This window comes from Solenopsis invicta, chromosome 10, assembly GCF_016802725.1.
Source record: "Solenopsis invicta isolate M01_SB chromosome 10, UNIL_Sinv_3.0, whole genome shotgun sequence".
Classification (NCBI taxonomy): Eukaryota; Metazoa; Arthropoda; class Insecta; order Hymenoptera; family Formicidae; genus Solenopsis; species Solenopsis invicta.
The window spans coordinates 13,952,247-13,972,504 of NC_052673.1; the positions used below are offsets into that span (position 1 = coordinate 13,952,247).

The 20,258-nt window shown below is 34.2% G+C and overlaps 1 protein-coding gene across 1 annotated transcript in view; it reads left to right on the forward strand.

Annotated features, from left to right (window-relative positions):
- LOC105193207 overlaps window positions 1-20,258 on the forward strand; it is a 293,217-nt gene that overhangs the window by 222,944 nt on the left and 50,015 nt on the right. The window contains 4 exon segments of the mRNA XM_039454349.1: window positions 6,099-6,226; window positions 13,997-14,707; window positions 14,710-14,898; window positions 16,403-16,579. Of these exon segments, the coding sequence (XP_039310283.1) occupies window positions 6,099-6,226; window positions 13,997-14,707; window positions 14,710-14,898; window positions 16,403-16,579 (1,205 nt within the window).

Here is a 20,258-nt window from a genome sequence, read left to right on the forward strand (position 1 = left end):
GAGAACATTCGAAGAAAAATCAAGAAGACGATAGAGAAAGGGGGAGTAGACGCAAGCAAAAAAGAATGGTTAGAACCTCTTTTCGGACCTCGCGTCGTTAATCATTCGCGCAAGACTCGATAGGCGTATGCATTATTCAGTAGCTTTTCGATGCCGGCTATGCATAGCTTTTGTCGATGTTCAAGCGGCCGCATTCGTCGGAAAACCCGTCAGACTGGTGTGGAAAAGTGGAGTGAGAGTTCGCTTGTGCCCAGGCTGCCACAGAATAGGTCTCTATGGCGGTTGTATCGGCTGCATATGGGACCCTCGCTGTAATTCATCCGCTATAACACGGCCATTTCATCGCGAATCGCTATGAAACTTTCGAGAAGCCTGTCCCATTTTTGTTAAAACACATTACTTCTCTAAAAACAAATTATTTTATAAAAAGCGGTATAAAAAAAAAACTTTGATGTATACACGCACACACACATGTACACACACAGACACACACACACAACAATACACACTTATGTATATGTAATATTTAATTAAAAGTTTTCCTCAACCAAACAAATTCAAAAAGTTAAATTTTAAAAAAATAAAAATCTTATTTTTAAAGTGTTCATTGTATAAATACGCTATAATTTTTCTCTGAATAATGAATATTATAAATAAATATAGTATAGATATAGTATAAAGGTAAAATTTTTAGCTTTTAAAGACACGTTTAAAAAGATAAAATGAAAAACCTCTGGTCTTCTTTAGTTCTTTCGGGATTTTTATGTTTACGATTCATTTATCCCATAGTAGTTTACATTTTTCTTTTATAAAACATTAATAATAATAAAGATGAAGAAAGAAATATTATTTAAAAAATGTAAAGCAATATTTTATATAAAGTTTTAGGTCTTAACTAAAATTTGTGAAAGCTTATTTAAAAAAACCTCTGAACTTGTATTGAGTCTTGCCGGAACATAATTACTCACAATGTAATGCTAATGATAAAGGATGATTTCGCGCTATAATCTAGATGTAAGAAAAATTGCCTTGTTTGGCATTGTAATAAATCCTTCAATTATTGCACGTATATTAGAAAGAAAGAAATGTTTACGAATAAAAGAGTACCTTATTAAATTATCCCGGTAACTAATTTTTTCCACCCAAAAATCAATATTAATCAATAAATTATTAAACAGTCTGCAATATCTCGCGAGAATTAATTTTGCATTTTATACCGTGAACAAATTACGAAAATTGCAATATCTCTTCTGGTCCAACGTAGCGATGTTAAACGAATTTTGACCTCTCCCTACTCGCACCGAATATTAAGCACGCGTTAATATTTCCGGACACCGCGCGCTTATTGAATTTAAGTCGTGCTTTTCACGCGATTTCCTTTGCAATACTTGCCTACATTTCATCTACTAAAATCTATTTCGTTATATAATCTTCTTCCAGAGATTTCGATTTCTCATATAAATGCTAGATAAATGTAATTATACAAATTATATATACCTCTCCTTCGAAATAAAAGTGACGAGGTGTCTCTTCAAAAAGTAAACATTTTTCTATACCTCTCTTATTGAATGTTCGAAAAATAACTAAATTCAATAGGAAATCTGATGACACGTTAAGATAAATAAGATTTCTCTTGATGCTCTTTTCTTCATAAAATATTTCTTCTCTATTGTGCATTGTCAATCGATACCGATACTATCGCGGCACGGTCTGTAAATATTTAAGAGTATTTCTGGTATATAAGCATTTATTGAACATTTATTTTATTAAACATTATTTATTATATTTAAAGTAAATAAACTATTTTTAAAAGAGTTTAAATAAAACGCTAGCGCAAACGTATATGATCAAATAAAGAAACTTTCTAAAATCCAAGTGGTAATAACTTTTCCGAAGTAAAACTCAAATGATATTTATTTTTTAAAATGTAAAGAATTTATAAATGCATCAATTTGAGAAAAAACTTATATTCCCCCAACGTAACTGTAATATAATAACTTTTAAGAAATATAATTTAAATGGTAATATATTTTTGTGTTTATTTCGAGCAATGTTTATAACAACTCAAACTCGTATGTAGGATTATGGTTTCAAAACAAAACTACCGATCGCGGCTATAGGATGCTAGGAAACAACATCTCGAATGCCTGTCGTCGACACTTTGTAGAAACTCCTATGTTTCGAGCCGTTGCGATTCCTTCATAAAAGCGGCTGACTAATTCACGTCTGTACCACTTCGTTTCACTATCGATCCTTCGCGCATGTCTCAGTCTCATCCGACTCGAACAGAACTCGATTTTATGCCTGACGGAATTCTAATACAGTAATCATTTGCATATCCAAGTGAAATAATCAATGTCATTAAAGTAATATAAATGCTATTAATCTAATTGAATCAATATAAATCAATTAGAAAAACACAGGCTGCTCGTTATATTTTTCTTTAGCAACATCGACCAAAATTATAATAATATTTATAACTACATTATTTGTTTACCTATATTATAGAGTGTTACTCAATTAAAAAATCCATATTACTTTATTCTTACAAAAATTTTAATCAAGACACGTTTCCTATTATATTTTTAAGTTGCATTCTGAATTATGTGAATTCTTTCTACTTAATTTTTTTTATTTATATCGATCTTGTACTTAGAAAATCAATGTTCTGTAAGGGATTTCTTAATCTTTTTACGAAATTTCGAAAACTTTTGAATTGAAGAGAAGTTCAAAAGCAGCAGGTTTTACTTTGAAGAACGAATTGTTCAGGAAGCAAACTTTCTTCGAAACAGCTTCCTCGATCTCGATGGTGCGCAAACGAATATGCCATTTATCGATCGGATATAAGATGCAGAACCGACGGGATCCTTGGTTGGGGATTTCGGTATATGAGGACCATGAATCTCCACTCCGTTGTTTCTTATTTTAGCCGGTTATGTGCATTCATATCGCCGTGATGCGATTTATTTGCACCAATGGCATAAACGCTCGGGTCACTGGGTCGCGAAATTCGCTGTGGAACTTGGCGTGGTGCTGCGCGAAGCTCGCAGCTGTCACATGAATGCAATAGTATCAAAGCGATCAGGTGTAATGGCAACAGAATAACTATAGGTAGCACAAAGTGAAAATATTACGATATAAAGAAAAATCGAAACAGTCGAATGTATTTGCAAGTTTATTTTTTAAACTTTAACACATGTAACACATTAAAGTCAAGAAAACAATCATAATGAGGGTTCGAACCTGGACAGCCTTTTACATGGCTTAGTCAGTTTGACTACTAAGGCATACGGTAATATTTATTGGCGGGAATATACTGAGCGCAGTTTGAAGAATTAAAAATGTACAATATATAAAATTGCCTATAAAATTATTATTTAAGAACTAAGAAATTATTATTTGATTAAAATCCACTATGATTGTTATTGATTTTTCTTGATTTTAGTTATATTATATACTTCAAGAGTAGTTTTATATGTAAATTAATTATTACTATTACCTACATTTTTAACGTATTTTATTACAAAGAAAAAATAATTCAGTATGTAAATATAATCACAGATTAAATTTTTTTTAGATTAAAGTTAACAAAATTAACCCAATATAAAAAAAATGGGTATTTTATATTTTCGTATACATATTTATCACAGCAAAATGTTCGTCCAGTGCTTTTAAAATTAATTAAGCGCAATTTCTACTAAAGATAATAATAAACATTTCAGAGCTTTATAATTAAAAAAACATATTTGGCGGAGCATTGTCCATACAGAAAGAAAGAAAAGTCAAACAAAATCACAGGATGCGGAAACGTGACTTGAGTTTCTCGTTCTTACGTGAACCTTTGCACCCTTTGATGCATCTTCCGCTCCTCATCCCGTCTCCTCAGTTCAAGCTTTGCCATCCGCTCGCTTTTGCCTCCTTTGACCTCTAATTCGACGAGCAAGATTCACCGTAGCGTATGTGCCATTAACCCAAATAATTTTGAGCTCGAGAGTCTCCACGTCGAATTTCCCTTTACCGACTCTTCCTTTGCGCTCATCCATACTTTTTCTCTCATTGAGAGAGTGACCAGTACGATATTGAGCTAACAAAAAAATCTATGTATTTAGTACAGATTAAATATAAATTAGATGCATGAGAAAACACATTTTCAAAAGCGCCAACAAATTTGATCAAAGTTGTGCAGCTGCTATTATTATTGTCAATTTTTAAACTAATTTTTGCTATACTATGTTAATTCTGTGCTTGCCTATATCACCATATAAATATTACTATCTTCTCAAATAAATATTTCAGTAATATTTCGTAATATTTTTCCTATATACGTTTTAATCTACGTTGTTAATTAGATGTCTAATAATCATTTTCGAATGTTTAACACTTTCTTTTATTTGGTCCATTATTTTCTTTTTTAACATCAAAACGATCTAAATGTAATTCCTTATCATTAGCGAAATAACCTGAATCGCTCGGTGCATCACCGAGTGCATCGAACTGCATCGAACTGTTACTTCGTGGCGGATTGTTGGTGTGCAGGAAAGGTCCGTTAAGCGTTCTCGTGTAAGTTCGAAAGTCAATTGGTCTGGATTCGCGTAAAGTTTCTCCGTTACTTTCGACGGAAAAAGGGAGGAAAGAGTTGAGTACGTTTCAGTTCTCGATCGGGGTTCTCGCGTCAGATATGAGGCGTGGTATAACCCGCGATTGACTCCTGCAAAGCTAACGAAAGTTCTACGACAAAGAGAAAAAAACTACGATTTATAGCTTTGACGATGGAAGTTTTCCGGTGTATCTGTAATCTGTAGGATGCATGCACGTGAATTGGACTGATAAGAAGAAAATAAGCAGAAGTCAACTTTAATTTTAAAAAGTTTTCTCTTCTTTTATTCTTTCTGCACAATCAGTTTAATTGGACGTTTCGCAGAATATTATTGTAATCTGATATAACAAAAGATATCTGGTATAATATATAATACAATAAATATAATATAATGTGAATTTTTTATATTTATTAATAATGTTCTATTATTCAAAATTTTAGTAATACATACGTTTTCAATATGAAAATTTTAAAACTAATCGAAATAATGTATCTATTATAATTAAAATAAGATATTAATAATTATCATTAGCTACATTTTTAATATACAATTTTATACACATATTTGTTCTATTAATAACATATTATGGATGAATTTTGCAACGAAACTGCATATTGTTATTATATACATATTACATACTTTTATGCAACTATTTTAGCACTTTATCGCTTCAAGTTATTCTTACCTCATATTACATTAATTTTATCGTAATTTTAGTAGTGGTATCGAGTTTCCGCAAACTCAATCGGAAATTGTATAGCTTGTTTTATAATTTTCTGAGTTATTACAAAAATTTAATTATATACAATTTAGTTTTACATATAAAAAAATTGACGACTTATAAAAGACATGCCACTGCTTCTACACGCTGTTTTATAGTAATATCGAAGATAGCAATCGGTAATTATGCGCGTATTGAAATTCCGATATGTATCGCATCGATAATGTCTTGCAATTACCGCGGATTATTGGAACACAGACATGTGCAAAAATATAGCGAAATATCGACGGTAGGGTAGCTCGGTTGAATATCGGAGTTTGCGTATTTTAATATTTATTAACGGCTATTGGGGACCAGATGTAGGTCGATGTACTTGGCAAAACGCCGATATTTGATGGCCAGTCATTAATCCTTCGCGCGAGGGATTTACGCGGCCCAAGGCGAAGCGGGAATACATCGCGATTAATTAATAATATTTATAAAGCGGTGGGTTACGATTACAATGCACCGCAGCGACCTGTTATTAACGCGATTCCAACTCTTGTACGATTCTAAATTTAAACCCGAAGCACACAATTCTCATTCATGAAGTTAGGGTCTGCGATCCAGCTTTTTTATTGTTTTTTATTATTATTTTATTCTGTGCCATTTATTGTTATATCTTTTTATTATTTTTCATAGACTCTCTAAAATATGAGACATATTTGTTTTTACATAATTATGGATTCTTGGATAATTATTAACTCTCTCTATAAGCACATTTTCTATTAATGTTTTAGGGATGCTTGCCATGATTCCTGGACGCAACTGCGACTGTCGCCAATGTTCGGCTGCATTTGTCCGAATAATCACATCAAGCGGAGATGCGATAAGATCTTCTCGACGGTGAACCACAATCCCTGTGTTGGTGAGTCCAACTGTAATATACGATTCGTAAAGTTCTCTCTCTTTATCCATGTATCCATATATACTCCCATCGTACATGTAATTACTTGTGGAATTCTAAATTTATATCAATGAACATAATCGTAATGTCACAATTTTATTGCAAAAAGTAAAAATTTAATTTATTCTATTATTAGATATTAAAGTGCTCTGCTAACCGTACTGTGCAATCGAAAATGGAAATTTATTATTTAGTTTAGTTATTGGTTTAAATATCCCTTTTCAAATTTAATATCGAAAGAAAAGTTCGTCAAATGCAATTTTATTGTATGACGTGCTTGAATGCACATCACGTTACATGTAACTGCATGTACGAGAAATTTCATTTGATAAATTTTATCATAAATTGGAATTTGAACATAATGTTGTGACATGAATGAACAAGTACAATTATATTAGCACCTTGTGAAAGGCGATTGTTGATGTTGTGAAGTAATTTTGGATATATATATATATATAAAATTTTTTCTATTATATATATCTACGTTGAGTTTACGGGGTTTATCCTTACGTGTCTGTCTGTGTGTATCTTGTACAGAATTCTCATTTGATTTCTTTCTGTCGATGTGTGCATTGAAGCACTCGCATCGATCCTGGACCACAGAGATAGAGCGCAATCATCGCAACGTACAGATTTGCAATGTGCGGATTTTATTTAAGAAAAACTAATTGCATCTTATCGTCGAATTAAATTTTCCATTTTTCATTCGACAGTTTCATTTAATTTAGATATACTTAATATCTCACATTTCTCACGTACAAACATATTAAAAATAAAGTGTAACAAACAACAATATTGTTGGCGTGTCGCAGATATAATATTCTGTAATTTTATTATAGCTATATTTCAAAGATTTTATTACTTCATAAAAGTTTTACTTTATTATAGTTAAAAGTCTCGTTTTATTCAAGAATCATATAATTTCTATATCTTGCGAAGAAAGAAAACTGAGAAATATCATTCAGATAAAATATTATTTCAAAGTATAAGAATTTCTAAAAAAGTTAGTTAATTTATTAATAATACTCTGATAATTACGTTTACATACGTAATCGATAGTATTTTGTAAATTATTACAACAAAGTGCATAAACGAGAAGACTCATTGTAGCATCAGTCTCGCGTTTAAAGCGGACTTCCAGCTGAGAACTGACGTACACTAAACTGAAGCCACTTCCTGTTACTCTCTCATTTTTTCCCTGGCATCAAAGTTGCGAGCGAGGTAGAATGCTGCTCGACGGGGCAATTACTTTTAAGCGATACCGCGGTGTTCAAGGCTCGTCGGAAAACGTTATCCTCACCCTCGGATAAGCTTTCTTCGTAATTAACTAAAGAGGGAGATGCAAGCATTAAAACGAAGATAACAATGAATCCTAACTTTGAGAGGCAGATAATAACCGATACGTTAGAGATGTTTTGCTACAGCAGTTTCAAAAACAAGTACTTTTTCCTAATAAAAATATAATTTTATTGAAATATGTTTTGTTATTTCAATATGTTTTAGTATTAATTCTTTTTTCTATCATTTTTTACATTTGTTTTTTCTTTCGCTCTATTATTTTTACGAAAATAATTAATGGAGAATACTTTTTTTTAGTACATTTATTTGATATTTTAATATTATCATTTACGATACTAACAAAAATATATTAATACAACTTTTGTAAAAATTGATAATTTTATAAACCGTGTAATTTCTAAAATTGATTCATTTAGCATATTTTTTATTCCATTTTATTTTAATTTGTACTTCTCTTAATTATCGATGTCAACTGTACGTCCAGGATCGATGACGCTTCCGCCCGTGCCTCGCAATTGTAATTTAAGGCAACATAAAACTCAAGCGTGCACAACGCACGTGTAAAACGTAAGTATCTTTACACGCATCACACGCATGTGTGACAAATGTGTCTCTTGCGTTGCGTTTGACGAATGAATCGCGCCAACGATGCATAGTGCGAACGATGAACGCGACATACACACTCTACAGCATTAACAGTTGTGGAATGCGTGACTGGACGAGAGCAGTTTTCAACACGGAAACATAAACGAACAATTAATCATTACGGTAACAATGTTATAATGTAATTAACATTCAACGCTACGGACATAATGTACAAACAATTCAGTTTAGCTCTCAACAAATGGCGCAACAAACTACTTTACCTCGCGAAACGAAGAAATTCTGCGTTCCCTTGCTACAATTTCGAGTTTATTTTGTAATATCGTACGTTACGTTGATGACAACTTAGTCAACAGCTACAAATCAATACAATTTAATGTTTATATTAATATCGAAGCCAGATCAAGTGGCAAATAGAAACTTTTTAAATGATCTGTGACAAAACTAATCTGAAACGATAAGTTCACAATACAATCATTATTTTACGAGAAAGAACGTTTTAAGTAATGAAAAATTAAAACTAGCTATGAAACTTTCGCGAATCGACAAATAGAATTTCAAACTGAAATTAGACGTCATTTACCTCTTGTATAAAGTTTAATTACTTACTGTCAGAGATTTTATTCATTCTCATATGACGCAATTAATCATTTTCCGAGAGAATGCAGAAATATTTAATTAACTCGAATTATACCGTGGTTGATATCAATATTTTTACTTTAGATGAAACTCATTGATATCAATATTTTTATTTTATATGAAACTGTTTTTATTATTCACAAATATTTCTATTTGATCACACGTTTGATTCGCTCTAATAAATTGTAAGTTACTAAATTAAAACTTTTAATGAATTAAAAATCTTATCTCCAAAATTCGAACATTCTTAACATTTACAATTATATATTATTTAAAACTCTTGCAATTTTTATATTAAAAAATTTTTAAATAATTTTAAAAGTGTGATACTTTTGACGTTACTGTTTCATGCAAGCTTGAACATGAACGAGACATTCGAATCAGTAATACCAAAAGATTCGCTCTAATAAATTGTAAGTTATTAAATTGAAACTTGTAATAAATTAAAAATTTCATCTCCAAAATTCCAATATTTCTGACATTTACCGTTATTTAAAACTCTTATATTATTTAAAACTTTTGTAATTTTTATATTTGAAGATTTTTAAATAACTCTGAAAGTAATGTGATACTTTTGTCGTTACTGTCTCATGCAAGCTTGAACATGAACGAGACATTCGAACCAGTAATACCAAACGATTCGCCCAATATGTAGATCTGGATCTTGAATTGAGATTGGAAGCGCGACTTTAAATGGGCCGGCCCTTCACCATCCTCCGTTCTTCTTTCCCCAAGATATCGAACAAGACGGTAGGTGTATGAATAGCAATGAAGGAGAAAGGAGAGCGAGAAAGGGGGAGTACCGTTCTTAAATACAAAATTTATACATACGCTCGAAATACTCTGCAATCGAGAATTAAATTGTTTCTTGTTACAAGTCATCAAATCTTCAACATGAAGATGCGTCATTAAAGCAGGATTAGAACTTGACATTTTATCATTGCGATGCTCGTGCACGGTAGTCGTGTATGCTAATCATTTGGTTACGTTTCTATTTTTGCGAATTGTACATTAATTAGAAAGACTATATTTATTCGAGAAATACAAAGTTTCTTTTATTATTGTCACAATTCATTGATTAGCTATTGTCTGAATAAGAGATGGCGAGTCAAGGTCTCACTTAATTGATATTTAATAGCCCTGTTAATAGTTCTATCGAGCAAATGAGAAGCAATTATCGTTACGATTTAATAAGTTCTAGTATAACAACTAATAAATATTATTTTAATTATTTACTCCTTTTGCATATAATGCGACAATTTGTAATTTATAAAAATTCAAGATCCAACCTCAGTAAAATCAATTAACGAGTAGATCGGTTACAAGTGCAAGACTCTGTCATCACAACACAACAGCCAGTTGTTTCGTAAAGTAACAGCTCAAAATCTCAAGTTGGTTTTTTTTTCATGACAAACCTTTATTATTTCTACAACAATCTTGCTTGTTGTTATAAAAATCAAACTGTCCTCTCAGTACACAGTAAAGAAGCAACCTGTGACTCCGACGATTGTCGCATTTTCTGGGTGAATAAACATTCCGAAAGTGCAATATCTCGAAGAACGTGAGATGTTTCATAGCCGATATTTAGGAGCCACGATATTTTCACCATGGTGCATGAGAGCACGAAAATGTATAAAATGAAGCTACTAAATTGTAACTGTCGTATCTCTTTTTAAATGTCACCGAGGCTTCTAACTTGGTTATCGCAAGGTCTGTTGCATCTCACGTTACTCACCCGAGGTAATAAAACGAAGGCACGCCAGAGAAGTAGCAGAGCGCATGATACTCAGAATCGAATGTCTCGAGACGTTCGATCGGTACTTGAAGGGGTTCGGCGTGGAGGGTCCTCCTCCTCCGCCGGTCCGGTCCACGAAAGGAAGAAACGTCCGTTCCGAATGGAGGGAGGCCCGAGGAAGCGCGAGGATCGATCCTCGAAATCCCGGAACACACGAGAGAAATGTCTGCACGAGAAAGCGCACCTCGGCACCCCCTATGAGGACGCGCTCCACCCTTGGAGGATTCGCGTTTCGAGACCAATATCCTCGCCGCCGCCCTTGGAGGCTATCCCCGAGTATATCTCTCTTTCTCTCTTATTCTCTCTTTCTCTCTCTCTCTCTCTCTCTCTCGCCTCATCCACCTTGCGATCCCGCGTATGTACATACATACATATATTTCCGTCGCATATATGTGTCATGAATATTTCGACGCGCCGCGTGATCGCTCGCGCCCCATCGACAAACCGCCCACGAGATAAATCGACGAGATGGAGAACGCCATCGAGACGAAGCAGTCTCGCGGGAATATCGCTGCGTTATATTCGTGATTGCACCATTCTTAGTTGGATTTTGCTATTTTAATATTAACTGCCCTATCACAAATTCGCAACTCTCGAGATATATCTTTGAACTTTATAGTTTATTTATTTCCATCTTTCCGCGACCCGTATGAATAATCGAGGCGAAAGCACATGTACGTTTATAGTTCGTATCGTATTCATTCGTTTCTCATTCTAACTCCGTGTTGTTCGGAACTTTTTTTCGATTTTGTCAATTTGATCGTCGACTAGTGGCGTATCGACTTATCAATCCCTTGTACCGCGGGATCCGCGGTGGAACGGCTGACAGGAGTCGATCGCTCGCATCGACACCCGCAATTTTCTTTTGTCGTCGTAAATCCACCGCGACGAATCGACGTCGCGATCGGTCGAGATTGCTCGCACCGTGAAATATGAAACACGCGCGCTTGACGGATGAAGCGCGAGTCCAAGGTGGCGGCGATGAGCCTCCCGGACCGATCTTATCTAGGGTGGAGCGCACCAAGGAATTCTGCACCGCATGTCGTATTTCTGCATGCCGAGAATCCGTACTTGGGGAATCGACGAATCGGCACCCGCATGCCAGTAACTTACGGCTTGTTTTCTCTCTGAGGTGTGTAGCCTGTTAGTGTGTGTAACGCCTACTACGACTCTGTCTACTCTCTATACTCGACTCACTATACTCCCCTTCGTCCCTCAACGTCGCCGAACGATTTATCGGAAAACGTCGAATGGTTATCAAATTTTTTTTCCACAGCAAATTAAACATTTAAACAAGTGAAACGAGTTGATGGTTGACGTTTAATAAAGTTTGAAGAAGTGAATTTGTTGATTTTTAATATTTGCCTTTTACGTTCTTGTAAAAAATATCTAGTAGATAAGTCTTATATTTGGTATTTCATACTTTTATAATCTACATATATTTTAAAAATTGAAATTGTACCTTACGAGTATTTAATTCCGACAGTACATTTAATTCACATTAATCATAAAATGTTTAATCAATTAAACAACGATTTGTAAACGTATATATAACTTGATGTTTTATAAATCGCAAATCTCTTTCTTTCTCTACAAAACTTACGATAAAACAATTTCGACCTCGATTAATTAAGTATCTAACATGACGGTTAAAGAAAAGCACGCAATTAAGAATGGAAGAAAATGGCATGCAGCAATTTATTCGGGTTTTCATTTCGTTTACGAATGATCTACGCGGAACCGGGAGTTAACCCTCTTGGTCGCCGTCCCGGCAGCCTCTTGCGACGATCCCTCGGAAATCCCAAAATCTCTTAAGAACGAAATCACACTTGGCGAGCAGCGCGTCGCCCCGGGATAATTTCTCGCGTGCAGTAACGCTCAATACGAGGATCCTTCGGCTCTGGACGGAGTTTCAAGTCCCGCAGTATTCTCGAAGGAGCCCGAAAATTCTCTCAGGAAGAGACGCCAGGTCGCCTGTCGATTTCGATTACCGGCCGGTTCATTTAACTTCGTCTTCTTGCCGACTTTTTATTTCGTATCGCACCATCACTTCCGACAAACGAGAAAACGCCGACGTCGTCGTAAGGATACTCAGGAAGATATTTGCTGCTCGTTAATAATGCGCTTGAAGTAACTCACGATTGACTAATTGTCCAATTTATAATAATAATATTAACAAATAAACGTAGAAAATGTAATTTTAAAATTGCATTTGATCGAATAAAGTTTGTCAAGTTTTAATTTTTTGACAAAAATTAATTGAAAAATCAATTGATTTTTTTTACAAAATCAATTTGACATTAAAAATCTAACATACGAGTATAACTGAAAAATGCATTTTGATAAATCTGATTTATATAATTGACAGTAATAGTATTAAGCTTAATCTGGTTCAATTAAATCACGAATATTAATCATGAATAATTTTAATCAAGTCTTGAATGACATTTCTGGATTTTTTTATTTCCATAAATACAGATATGGAACAATGAAATAAGGATATTTCAGTTTTGTGCTTTATCTATAGTCTTTTATTGATTCTTTTCATAAAATAAAAATATTAAGTTCCTTCCTAATGTATGGCAACGTAATATATTCTAAATGAAGAAATTTTTATAGCATCTCTATAATAAAAAAATGTTTTTATTAAAAAGAAATTAACTAGACACATAAATATTGACCAAAAAATCTAATGCCAGAAAATACAATAAACATAAATATCTTATATGATATAATATATTTTCAACAAATAGAAATGTGCTCTTTAATATGTTAATAAAATTTCATATATATACGTATGCATACACATCATTAGATGATGATCGGAATTAAATGCTCGATTTTAGCGTGCAATATATTCTATTTGTTAGTCACATTGCTCAAATGCGTTGTGATTATATGTTAAAATTATTTTTTTACTCATACATCACTTATCTCTTTCTACTTAATTTATATCGTTTCTATCATTTTTCCCTAAAAAAAAAACTAATTTTACAACATTCTCAAAGGAAAACGTGAATATATTTATTCGAACGTTCTAAATTAATTGTACAGCGTGGAACAATATATCTACGTTGCACCTACAATTATACTCATCCATCCTCGTGTTCAATGTCTCGGGGCATCGATAATACTCGATATCCATGCGATTATTTATCTCGACAAACAGAAGCTGTGGTATATCGTCTCCCAGCGATATCGAGCCGAAGTCTCCTCTCCGCGATGATCCGTCAACGCCCATGCACTGCAACTACCATCACCATCACTACTATCTCACCATCACGACACTTTACCCCACAACAACAGCACGCAGACCTCGCACGTTGCGTAACCGATGGCGAACGCGCACCCTCACTCACCCCGTTCTCGTCCGCGGCTCTGCTTCTGTGTTACAGAGGTCCTGCCCTCCTCCACCTCCGTAGACCTGTCGGGCACGGATTCGGCCCTGTACCCGTTCGACCCGCAGCAGGAGAACTACCAGGAGATCTGGTTGCCGCCGACCAGTATGTACCCCTATTTTCTGTTCCCCGGGACCGCGCGCACCCCGCCGTACTACGATCCCGACAGCACGTACGACATACGGGAGCCCGGCGACCGCTACCAACACCACCACCGTCACAGCGATCGACATCATCACCAGGAAGCGCCGGAGCTGCCTGGCAGGCCAGCCGTCCTCGTTGTCGAGGCGTACGATCCTCGGACCGATTCGGACCGGTACGAGACCGACATGAATCGGTTCGAGGATCGCGCGGCGACCTTGCGTCCAGGCGTTGATCATCCGGATCGGTCGACGGATGGATCTTCTTCCTCCTTCTCCTCCTCTTCTTCTTCTTCTTCCTCCTCTTCTTCTTCTTCTTCTTCTTCGTCTTCGTTGTCCAAGCATGATCGCGCCTCCGGCACAGTGCACCTGCAGCCCCAAAGCGAGCATGACGCGCACCCGCACCAGCATCGGCACCATCACCACCAACAGCACCAGCACCATCACCATCGTCAGCACCCCGCACTACCCGCACCGCCGTCCGTCGTCGCGACGCTGTCGTCGTCGTCGGCGGGCTCGTACGCGCCGGCGGCTGCTCGTCCCACGCCTACCGTGTTGGACGAGCCGTTGAGGCCCACGGGCCCGGTCATGCCGAATCGCCCCGGCTGCCGGCCCCGAGGAAGTTTGCGCCTAGGCCAACCTACGAGCACCGCGCGATCTTCGACCGCGCCGACGACGATCTCGATGACCTCGAAATCAGGCCAGCCGCGCCGCCCGTCGATCGGTTCTTCGATCTCCGCGAAGAGTTCGTCGATCAAGGTTCGTACCGGGCCCACCGGCACGCACAAGGGACCTCATTTTGTGAAGCCATCGAAGGACATGTCCAAACAGATATTTCAAAAATTCAATGTCTAACAAATTTTTTTGTTTGCCTAAGAACGTCTGGCACTGTGATGGGCACGCTCTCGCGTACTTTTTTTGTTAATCCTGCTTTGACATATTTATGAAATTGGAAATGAATAAAAATATAAGTCTGGAAAATTTTTGCACAGAGCTCGATTCTATTGGTTAATTTTATTGAAATAAAACTGTTAAAATTAATGGTGACGATAAAAGTTACAATAATAATTTAACGATTAAATTTTGGACTTAGGATTTCCATTTGTTTATTTTTATATACTTATGTAAAACATGTATGAAAATGTGCTAGTGATACCCATCCATGTTCCAGCGTAGTCCGATTTAGCGACAGAAGAAGCTAATTATTTATGAGAACGATATATACACACGTAGCACAGGTAAATTATGAATGTAGATACTTTAGAATTTATGCAATTTCTTATGTGTCGATAGTAAAAGCCAATTAATACATTTTTAATAGCAAAGTAAAACAAGGTTATAATCTCCGAGTAATGACTAATGTTGTTTGGTATCATATTCTTCATTAATTCCTTTTTAATGTAGAACAATTTTAATATTTTTAAGATGGTGCTTTATTTAAGAGCATTTTTTTGCGAAATTATTAGATTATCCCGTGCAATACAATAAATTTTAGAAGTTAATAAAAAAAAATTAATCAAATTTCGAAAATCGAAAAATAAATATTTGTAAACTTTAATGTTTCTAATATTTTCTTTTTAAAAATAAAAAAACAATAATATTTTAATTATATTACTTTTACCGTATCATTGTTAAAACAAATCTTAATTATACATCTGAAGTATTTATATTAAATTTTCTTTAAAACTATTAATAATTTGATAGACTTTTTTCTTTAGCTATTTGATGAATTAAAATAAATGAGTATATTTTATTATAATTGGAAATACAACTGGCAATACATTGTTTATTTTTTTGTTCAGGACTGAAATTTTATTCAATGTGTCTGAGTGCACTTAGGACGGGTAAAAAGTCGAGATTAATTATTTGTCTCGTTTCCGCTCACTTCGATGCGACTCCAGAAGCTGAGAAAGAAAGCTTTCAATTAATTCGTCGTATTAATTTCTCAGACTCTTCGCGTCGCGCGCAGCAGCATCATTCTCAGTAAAATTTTCGCGGATTAACGAAAGAAAACGCTCTCGCAATTTTGCAACAACCGGCGACCTCTGAATGCAATTTCGCAGCTCATAATCTGCAATTGCAACTTCAAATAAGAGTGATTCTCCAATGATTTTCGAAATTGCGCACGCTCGTGATCTTCCTTCCGTCTTCTCTTTACAAGATAGTTGGAAGAAAGGTTTTTTTTTAATTTCTTTTATGAGGATGGATTTATCTTGAAAATTGCACTTTTTGTGCACAACTTGTTACACCCGGTGATTTACAGTGAAGGTCATCGCCCATCCGGACAATTCCACCAGCTTCGAGGTGATTGAATCGCAGTTGGAAAATCCATTGATCGATGCCAAGCATCGGGACCTGCTCAACATGAAGCAGATTCCTATTCCGGGTGGCCATCATCATCGCACTCATCACAAGAGAAACCAAACAGATGATTTTGAACGTAAGTCTTTTATTATAATCATATTCTTAGTCATAATTAAACAGATTTAGAGAAACGCTCTTACATAAAAATGAATATTTCCTGCATAATAAACAAGTATAATTGATATACTATTAATTTAATCCGATTTTATTTTTCAATAAACAAATAAATTAGTCAAACAATATTTTGGCAATAAAACACGGCGATGTTAAAAATATGTTAATTCTGATATTATATGTTTTTTTTTTATTATATTTGCTTCTTATTATAAGAATACGTAACATTGATTTTAAAATTATTTATGATATATTTAACTATCAAATATACATTACGATTAAAAAAAAGTCAAATTAATTAAATTGTTTATCATTGTCGTAAACAATTTCATACGACGTGATGCTTGACGACGAAATTGTCAGCTGCCGCTTTCTTCGACATTCTCACACGAAATGCATGCAATCAACGCGAGTAATAAGGCCGCCGATGTTTGATAATAAAATTTTATCACTAAGATGATCTTTCTTGCCGGAGGCGACGGATTATGTCAAAAATGTGACGTTGCTGGGCTGTATCATGGAAAATTCCATTTGTTTTAATGTGCCGTGCAAATTCATATTTTCTCGCAAACTACCCGCGACGACACCCTGATGATGAGTGGTCGAGTTTCGCGAGAAACAATCAAGGAAAAGGGGTATATGAGATAGTTTTTATACATGCGATTTTTGTCGTATGTACACACGAAGACAGAAATGCCTATTCATCTGAATATGCACGAGTATCAAGACAAGTTTAAGACGCGAGCTTCTTTCTAAATATTCGAACATTATGAACAATGATTATTCGAAAAACGGTAACGTAAATTTAAATTAAATAAAAATTAAAAGGTAAAACTAAATTTAAACTAATCTGAAATTAAACTGAACAACACTCTAAGACTAGAAACTAAAAACCTAAAGCTAAGATAAAATTAACTTAGCTTTAGATTTAAAAATAGTAAAACTTTTTCCGAGTGTCAACCCACCAAGCAATTTATTTCCGAGTTTCAATCCACCAAATAATTTTTTCCGAGTGTTAACCCACCATATAATTTTTTCCAAGTGTCAATCCACCAAATAGTTTTTCCTGAGTGTCAATCCACCAAATAATTTTTTCCGAGTGTCAACTCGCCAAGCAATTTATTTCCGAGTGTTAATCCACCGAGCGCACACGTAGCACATGTACAACATATTAATACATTGGAAATACGGAATTGCGCAATATTTTGTAATTTAATTGCGATTTCAGTAAAAAAATAATACTACATTATTTATAATTTATTTATTAATTATTAAGTATAATATGAGTTTAGTTTAAATTTTAACTTGGTTTTTAGTTTCTAGTCTTAGTGTTCAGTTTAATTTAAATTTAGGTTAGTTTAAATTCAGTTTTACTTGGTAATTTGTATTTAATTTAAGTTTCTGTTACCGTTTTTCATATAATCATTGGTCATAATGCAAGAATATTTAAAAAGGAGCGTGCGTCTTTCTTCTGTTCAAAAATAAGTTTGGTTATTATTAGTAAAAATAAAGCAGCTGGCAGAATTGAAAATTCCTGGCGTTACGTTTTGTTTCTTCCACGAGCAAATCCAATAGACGATCCAAAATAGTCCGAAACGTCATAAAGATTAGTTGTAATACTTTGAAATTTTGATATAGAAATAAAACTTTATTAAATAAAATATTATTTTTTTTTGTCTTTCAGGAAATATCACATGTAAAAGACGGATAGATAAAATATAAATAATTAAATATTAAATATAAAATGTTGGATATAAAAAAGAATAGAAATAAAATATTTAAAAAATGAAAGAAGGAAGAAAAAACTTTTTTAATATGGGAAAATAATAAAGATGAAGAGAAGAAAGGAAAAAAGAAGGGTAAGAGTTTAAAATTAAAAAATTTATATTTTAACAACATTAATATAACATTTGTTATAAAGAGTAGAGGTTTTAATCATAACCGGCACTGAAAGATCAAAGAAACATTGCATAATCATGAAACATTGTAATATTATACAAAAGTTACAAAAAATTTCTGCAATGTTACTACAAGCTTGCATTAACGTTGAAATGTCCGCTATTTTAAACTTGAGAATTTTTATGACGTTTTGAACTATTTGAGATCATGTACTGGTTTTACTGATGAAAAAAACAAAATGCAACTTTTCAATTCTTTCAACTGTATTATTTTTAGTAGTAATAACCAAACCCATTTTCAAACAGACTATTTATTTTTCGACTTTATAACACGCGATGATTATGTAAATTATTTTTATGTAAAAGGGTAATTACATCTAGATTTAATTATTATACAAATTAAAAACGTTTAGAAAATTTATGTAATTTATGTGGACGAGAAAGAATCTTTTAAACAAGTTATCGTTTATTTTATAGAATTACCTTTGATATTTTTATGTACTGAAAAATGAGTCAATTTAAAATATGAAAAATTACGTACTTTTCCTCGCGAAAAGGAGAGAATTTCAAAAAAATTGGTTATTATTCACCCGAGAGATGAATGCGATATGATAAACATTTTTTATACGAATCTATTTATATATCGCAGAAAATGGATACAGGAGAGTTTACAATATTACAAGCTGAAAACAATATATAGGTTTCTGAATTCATGGGTATATCTCGTTGAAAATATTAATTACATCGCGGTCTGGTAAATCTTTGCGTGTCCGAAATAATTTTTCGTATTTTGCCGAGAAAAAAAGCACGTCCGTTTCAATATATCGAATAGTGATAACCAATTACAATAAAAATGCTTCCTAGTGAGCCCACCCAATGCAACACGGTGAAATGAAATTCATTAGTTTCCGCGTGCAACAAATATATCTCCGCATGCAAGTTTATTATACACCGAATAAATAAATTGCTTCACTTGATATTGCGATATCCGTGAAACCTGATTTTTCATATTTTTGCTCTTCTCTAATAGAAAACATTTTATTTATTTTATTGTTTATTTATATGTAATCATAGTTACATAATGTCTCAACAAAATTAGAATGGTACAAAATATTTTATAAAAAATTAAATGAAGATATAAGTAATGAGATTTTTAATTAAATCCAGATATAATTAAAACGAAGAAATTATATATAAATATGAAATATGACTATTTCAACAAAATTTACAAATTTAAAAAGTTTGGAATATACATAGAAGTGTATAAAAGTAAAAATATGATACCAACAATTAATAATTCGCGATTAGTCAAAGTAAATGATAGAGCGGGCGAATAATAGGGATTAATCTTCGGGCTATTTTGACGATCACGATTTTCCGTCGACACGATGAAAGAACGGACGATCGATTGCATCTTCCGCGTAATATCTCGCAAAGATATCACTTCAACGAGTAAGATTTATCGCGGCGAAAGTTTAATTTAATTTCAACTCTCTCTCCGGTTGCTCTCATTTCCTGCTTCTCCTCGTATCTCTCTTGCGCGTCTGCATATTATTTCTCAAGCCGCCGGATTTGGAACTTTAATCCGCCATCGTGCCTAAGATTCGCCCAAGTTTTCGTCGTATTCGATATTACACGACGGTTTTACATCGATCGCCGTTTCCCGGAGATTCTAGAGAAACGCGCGACAAGTGCGCGCTCACTCGATCTCGCTTGTCATTGATTAAGAGGAACAGAATCTGC